The 6,955-nt window shown below is 40.3% G+C and overlaps 1 protein-coding gene across 2 annotated transcripts in view; it reads right to left on the minus strand.

Annotated features, from left to right (window-relative positions):
• The window catches only part of galnt18b (UDP-N-acetyl-alpha-D-galactosamine:polypeptide N-acetylgalactosaminyltransferase 18b), a 63,361-nt gene extending 58,827 nt beyond the window's left edge, over positions 1–4,534 (minus strand). For both annotated transcript variants that reach the window (XM_071515815.1, XM_071515814.1), the window contains exon 1: positions 4,149–4,534. In XM_071515815.1, coding sequence (XP_071371916.1) covers positions 4,149–4,386 — 238 coding nt within the window. In that variant the 5' untranslated portion in view covers positions 4,387–4,534. The remainder of the gene's footprint in view (positions 1–4,148) is intronic.
• Positions 4,535–6,955: the final 2,421 nt, after the last annotated feature.

Here is a 6,955-nt window from a genome sequence, read left to right on the forward strand (position 1 = left end):
TTACCCTGGCACCGGTATTTCTGTGGTTTGTTCAGCTAATCTCCAACCTGCTGAGGTAATTAACTCTGGGACTGGCCAAATGGAAATCTGATGAAGTAGGAGATACATGACAGAATGAAACAGCCCAATCAACTCTGGAAGCGAGGAAGTCCCTGCGTATCAAGTCCATCCTATAAACAGAGATTTCTATCTTCAACCGTCTCTATTGGGAGTGGAGACATTCAGGGCAAAATATACTGATTGCTGACCAGCATTCAGAATTGGCTCTTAAATCAGCAATCACCCTTCTTATTATGTGTTGATAACTTGTACTGTGTTTATATTTCATAGATTTTTAGATATATTTATATATTTAGTATCATTATGACACCCAGTCAGGCATCTTGCAGTGATCTTGTAATATCACTTACATTAGTGAAAGGAAAAGAGGGAATAGTAGGAAAACAAGCAATTTATCCTATTAGAAAAAAGGCATGTGTTGCCTTCATCTAAAATTGTACCAAAAGAGTCCTTTGGCTGTTCTTTCCTCCTTCCCAAAGGACTAAGCACTTAAAAAGAAACTGCAAGTACGAGTGCAACTTTTGTGAGTCACTTTCCAGTGCTGCATACCAAAGCATGCATGAATGCATGCACAAGCATTCACACGTCCATGTACACTCTTCCACCTCTCTTATTTCTCTTTCTTATTCCTCTTTATTCCGTTCTTATTCTACTGTTGCATTCATTGTCGCTCTGGAAAATAGTGTCAGCTAAATGCCAAAACGTAAATGTCCTCACAGCCTCAAAAGCAAACTGATTTATTGGGCTTTTCAGTTGATTTGACGGGTTGATTTGCTTGAAGCCATCTTGGGAACTGTCACTATCATTTGCAGCTAAATCAGCACTGTGTTAATGAATAGCTCTCACAGCCCTCTTGGCCATTCAGTCTGAGCGCAACACACTAGCAATACACAGCCTGAGAGGTCAAATCAAGCAACGAAACAAGCCGCCTTTTCATGAACACAGTCGCCTGTAACAGACCTGTGCTAACACACTGTGTCCCTCACACTCCGCTCTCCTAGTATCATATACTCTGTGCTTACACTTCAGGCTTCACTTCATGTTCTAACAATACATACCCTGTATCGACAGTGTTATCATTAAAATACTGTAAACATTATAAATACTGGGGAGAAATTGAAGCTGCAACTAAAACTATTCAACTCATTATCAACAATCTACTGTATATCTAACTGTACATGCAACAAGTATGCAAACATGCAGATACAGCACCCTAGTGTTTCTTTTCATATCACATTATAAAAACACTTTGATGTACAATCTGATCTGCTCTTTTATGACCTGTCAACAATGCAATGCCTGTTAGTTAGGTTAAGTGACATTTACAATAAGGAAGTGTCTTTTTTTCCCAAATCTTTACTGTTAATAAACTGTAGACGTTTGGTTGCACAAGGCAAGCAGCAGCCCTCATGGCGGGCATGTGTAAACTTGCTTTGTCTGACTGTCTAATAGATTCTCCCTCACTGACTGTACCTGACACAAGACAGAGTTCAACAGAAACCTGTGCTGCCGCCGCGTTGCTTTGCCCCACTGAAGGGCCGCTTAACTTCATCAAAAAGTTAAAGCAATGGAATATTTCTGTCTTATCCCTGAGTGCGTGGTTGACACCAGAGACGTCCCTCCGGCTCTCCATGGTGAGCCAGCTGTAGTAAATGTTTCATTCTCACATGCAGTAATGCCCTGTGGCTTAGGAAGTCATGTCAGCCTCAAATGCACTAAAACTCACACACTGCATGTATGTGGCTGTGAGAACAGAGATGCCTTGATAAGTCAGAATACAGAACAGGAGAACACCAGAGACAGAATACAATACACAATAATTTACAATTTCTGCACTTGTCTCACAAGGACAGAACAACTTGACATGAGTCTGACCTGTAAGGGAAAACAATAAGGGGAAACAGGAGGGGAAAGTTATTTTTAGAGATGTCAAAAGTGCACTAATGACTGTCTGGCTCGGCCCGGAGCTCACTGACTGTTGACGCTGTCGGCCACTTACAGACTCTGATTAAGGATCTGCATCTGCAGCTGATGCTTTCTGAGCAGTTATCAGGGAAGCCCGGACAATGTGTTTCATACTGACAGTGATAGGTCACTTTAGCAGGACATTTTTGTTATTTCAGATTTATACTGATATGCCTCCTGCCTTAGCTTCTCCACATTATGTCGTCAACAGAAGCACTTTTCCCCCCCAACTGTGATTGCTTGATAACGACAAGCAGGCAGCATCAATAATGATATAAATATCATCTCTGGCACATCCCTGCAGTTTATGTGTTAGATGCACGGGAATAGGTTTTCAAAATGAAATCAGATGAATACAAATACCCAAAGCAGCCGGTAATGATGGTTGACTGTGCATGAGCTCATGGGGGAATGTGTGTTAAAAAGTGAAAATGTTCAGCTTAAGTCAAATATTTCTTCAAGGCTTTGTATGTTTGTATGTTTTTTGTATTCTATAATGGTCTGTAACTAAGTATTTGCAGTCAAAATATAGATTCTTTAATATGGGGTAGTGTGTAATCACACATTACTGATTCTTGAGAATGTGGACCAAAGAAGTGTTTTTTATTAATTTGTGTGTAAAAATCTGTTGTTATAAATATCTTTTATTACTGGTAAAGGCCTAATAAAGTGAAAAATCACTGTGTCAGTCCTGCTGTTATATCTGTGACATGGCATACTGATCTTTGAGCACAATTCTAGCACCAAATTTTCTTTTCCGAGTAACAGAAATAGTTCAAACATGTCGTTTGGAGCCACGGCAGCAGTGGCACCTTAGCAGAGCTCCGTCCAGCAGACGCCTTTTGGTGCCAAACTGAAATGTAGAACTGCCTGCAGGAGGAATGTTTACCCAAGCTTAGCACACAGCCTTATTGCTCAAAACGGCATGAGTACATTTCTGTCAGCATTTAACTTCTGTACCAGCTCTGTGCCATTTCAAATTGGGACCTGCCCAACGTGAGGCCCCCTGTGATGACAAGAATAGCTCTATTAATGACACAGAGGGAGGAGGGAAATTAAACGTGTGTGATCAAGTTAGAAAGCAACTGTATGCTAAAGGTGGTGGAGAGGCTTGAAGGAATTTGAGAAAAGGATGCCAGACATTCTTCAGAACAAGGAACACGTCGAGTCAAATGATATTCAATATGCAGAGAGACAAAAGAACAAAAGAGCGTACCCAGATATTATTACCACAGTTTCATTAATTACCCCATTCACTTTTAAACAATAAGAAGTATCTATGAAGGAAGCACAAACATGTCAGAAAATTCTCTTTAGCAGTTGTCCTGACATGTAATCACAGTTGCAGGAGCACACTGTGGTGTCTACTGTATTTTAATGTAAGCATGTTGTACTGCCAGCACTAAGAACTTTACTGGTTTGAGGCTCAGAATATGTATCACATTGTGTCAGAAGACTATGATTTCAGGTGGAGTGCAGTGTTCAAGACTGTCATGCGATGAGCTTTATGTTGTGCATAATTCATAGAAAAGGAGATGGAGTCAGATTTCTGCATAAGCAATATTCCAATAAGCCTAAATAAAGCGACAAGCAGGTATAAACATATCAATTAATGACACTGTTCTAGCCTCGAGACTCCTGACTAAAAAACACTAGCCTATGAAATCCTTACAGGGAACTTAACGGTTTTTTGGGTTGTTTTTTTTAATCATATATGCCTATAATATACTTAAAGCTATTTATTTTGCTGATATTCGTATAGTACCCTTCTAAAATGTATTATAGCATTAGTATAGTTATTTTTCGTAAAGGGATGACGGTTTTTGGAATGTTCTCGTTGTCCTTTGTCCTCCATCACAACCTTACGCAGCTCACCAAAAGGCGAAAAGAAGTTGCAGGTGTGACCGAAATTAAAAACTGACAGCGCAAAGCCACAGCATCGCACCTTGCGACTGTAAATTCACAATAAAAGTAATGTTAACCTACTAAAAAAAAAGTTATTATGTATAATGAAGGGTGGTGAAGGCGAAGTTAATGTAGGCAGTTATGAATGAAAGGTCCAGTTGTGGTCAGGTGAAATGGGCCAACAGTGAGCTTGCATGTTAAAGCGGTGAAGACTTTACCTTGTATGTGCTGGTTCACCACATTCTCCAGTCGATCCAGCCTCTCCATGATCCGGACAGTGTCTCCCCTTTTGTCACCTTCTAACTTTTTCTCCGCTATAGGCATGGGGACTTTGATGTATACATTGGCGATGTAATTAGTAACCCATCCAACATACAGCAGACACACAATGTTGGTCATGCCGCTCAAGATCACGCATGTAGACACCAAAGTTTTGGTTCTCCTGGTGCAAGCCATGCCGACATCCCTCCATACAGCCTGCAGTATCCCGTTAAACCAGAGGACAGGGCGACAGTCACCCGCGAAAACCTGGAATAATGTAGTTCAGTGTGCAGAGTAATAATAATTCCCGCGACTGAAATCCGTAGCGCTGAGCCTTCGCTTTTAATTCAAATGTGCAAGGTGTTTGGGTGCTGGCAAATAATGTGTCAAATATCTACAGGTGAAGGTTCCCCCTTTCGCTCCATTGCAAGCCTCCTCGGCTCCAGTTGTATTTGAGGATCAACAGAAACAGGAGAAGCACGGTGCATCCTGCTGTAGCCAATAGGATCGGGCGGTGGGACTGTAACAGCCTCCCTACTGTATGCGTCCCCCCTGCTCACCGATTCATTATGAACGTGGGAGGATCTGACGAGGCTATTTCCATATTCCACGATACAAAGTTGCCGATTACAATACAAAGCAATGAGATATTTGCGTCACACAAACCTCACTTAGCCTGTACATTTGTTCACTATTTTTTTTTATTTTGTGAGATAAATGCACCAAATCTGAGATCTTCTTAAATCTAGTTGTTTTGTTATTTTCATAGTTTTTTGCTTAACTAAAAAAAAGATTTTAGAGTTATTGTGATGTGATCCACCTTTGGGTTTTACAAAATGAACATGAATAAGGAAGTAACTATACCTGCTGCAATACTTTATCAAGCCACAAGATAGAGACAATGGGACTTCATTAAAAAAACAAGGTGTGGTGGGGTCACATTATAGGTCTGGCATTCGTCCAGCAGTGGAGAGACATACAGTAGGATGTAGAAGAGACTACATTCATCTCAGCGGCTGCAGTAATTAGACTGAAATTCTTTCTGGTGGAAAGATACCAGACAGTGTAATTACTTACTCCAGTCCTATTCAGAGGGCAAATACTGAGGACCAGTTGAACATCAAGAGCTGGAACAGATTTCCCTTGTGAGACAGACACCAGAAGGTCTGCATGTGTTATCGCCTGCGTACACCACAGTCAGAGTAATTGCAGAGTAATTTCCTAACACATTATAATTTTCAATACATATTGAATTGGAGGATTTTGGTTCAAGGTTAAAGATGGCTGTTGCCACGGTGTGTCAGTGAAAACACGGACATGAGGGTTACCTCTGGCCAGTTTATTCTCAAGATGGACAGGAGTGTGGTCTAAACAGAAAAACAACAACCCTTGGTAATAGGTAATCACATAGGTAATCTATCAAGCTGTATACACTATTATCTAAAGGTGGACTGTATAGTATTTGCTCTAACAATAACACATTCCCTGTATCCAGACCTACAGCAAAATGATTATAATAATTATAGGCTACTATATCACAAGAACCAAATAATTAAAGAATGGTATCTATTTCACAATTACAATAACAAGATAAATAAATAATGTACTCAAACAGCATCACTGCCTCTCTCTCCATTATGTGACTAGTTACTAATTGTGATATTCTCCAGTTATGCTAAAGGTAACACAGTTACACATCAACAAATTAACGCAGCATCCTGATACAACATTTCACAGTGACAGCATCTAAGAGTAAGCTAATGCTACAGGTTTAGCTAGTTTCCATGCAGCAACGAAAATTACACATTACAACAAATCCTACTATAAAATGAGGAAAACTCTGTCTGCATCAATTTTGCTCCTCATTGGGTTGGCCAATCAATCTGAAACTGCACATGGGGATTGAGCATTGGCATAGGTAGGGACTGACAAAGCTGATTTTTCCATTTTCCCAAATTTACGCTGTTTATGCGCATTTTTGGCAAGTCTGCGCGGAGTTGTGGCGCGCGCATCCCCGGAAGTCTGCACGTAGTTGTGGCGCGGCTAATTGGTTACTCACCCTTTGTCACACGCACACTCTTAACAGAAAAGTAAACTGGCGTTGTGGTAATACTAGGAACTAAAGCGGAACTACACTCTTAATAGCATTTACTGTCCGCCTTCTCCTCTCTTATGTCACTCTGCTCATACTGGCACTCTTAATTGGCTATTAGCATGCTGTGAACAAGAGGCGTTCACATGCCGCAATTAGCGTCGAACAGTCCCTTTCTAGAGCCTCGTGAACACATGTTGTTAACCCTTCTTAACAAATACATCATTATTATTATTATTGTTATTATTATTATTATTATCATCATTATTATCCCATTTTATTTGTGTTGTGCGCTGTTACTCTCTTAATAAAATTGACCTCAGTTTACTCCTGGAAAATGAAAATGAGCATCAGTTCTTTCTTGTCTATAAAAGACGTAATAACCACTCAATCTTTTCAGCTGCACCCTAAAAAGGGCAGCATGCAAGATCGGTTGATGCCAGTTCATTGCAAGGTATTGATTTAGGCTGTCATACTCAGATGAATATTTGAACTAATTTATGCAGCGCTGTTGATGAAGCACTGCATCTCTTCCATGTTTGATCACCAATCTTCCACTCACCATCTTTTGAGACATATGGCCACTTTACATTAATTGCCCCAGTAGGTCCCCTTTTCTGTTGCGAGACAGCTATTGGATTTCAAATTTTGGAATTATATGCAACTCTAATT

Source organism: Centroberyx affinis, unplaced genomic scaffold (assembly GCF_046629955.1).
Source record: "Centroberyx affinis isolate AG114_WGS23_722 - 3 ecotype Tasmania unplaced genomic scaffold, CSIRO-AGI_Caff_v1 ptg000369l_1, whole genome shotgun sequence".
Lineage (NCBI taxonomy): Eukaryota > Metazoa > Chordata > Actinopteri > Beryciformes > Berycidae > Centroberyx > Centroberyx affinis.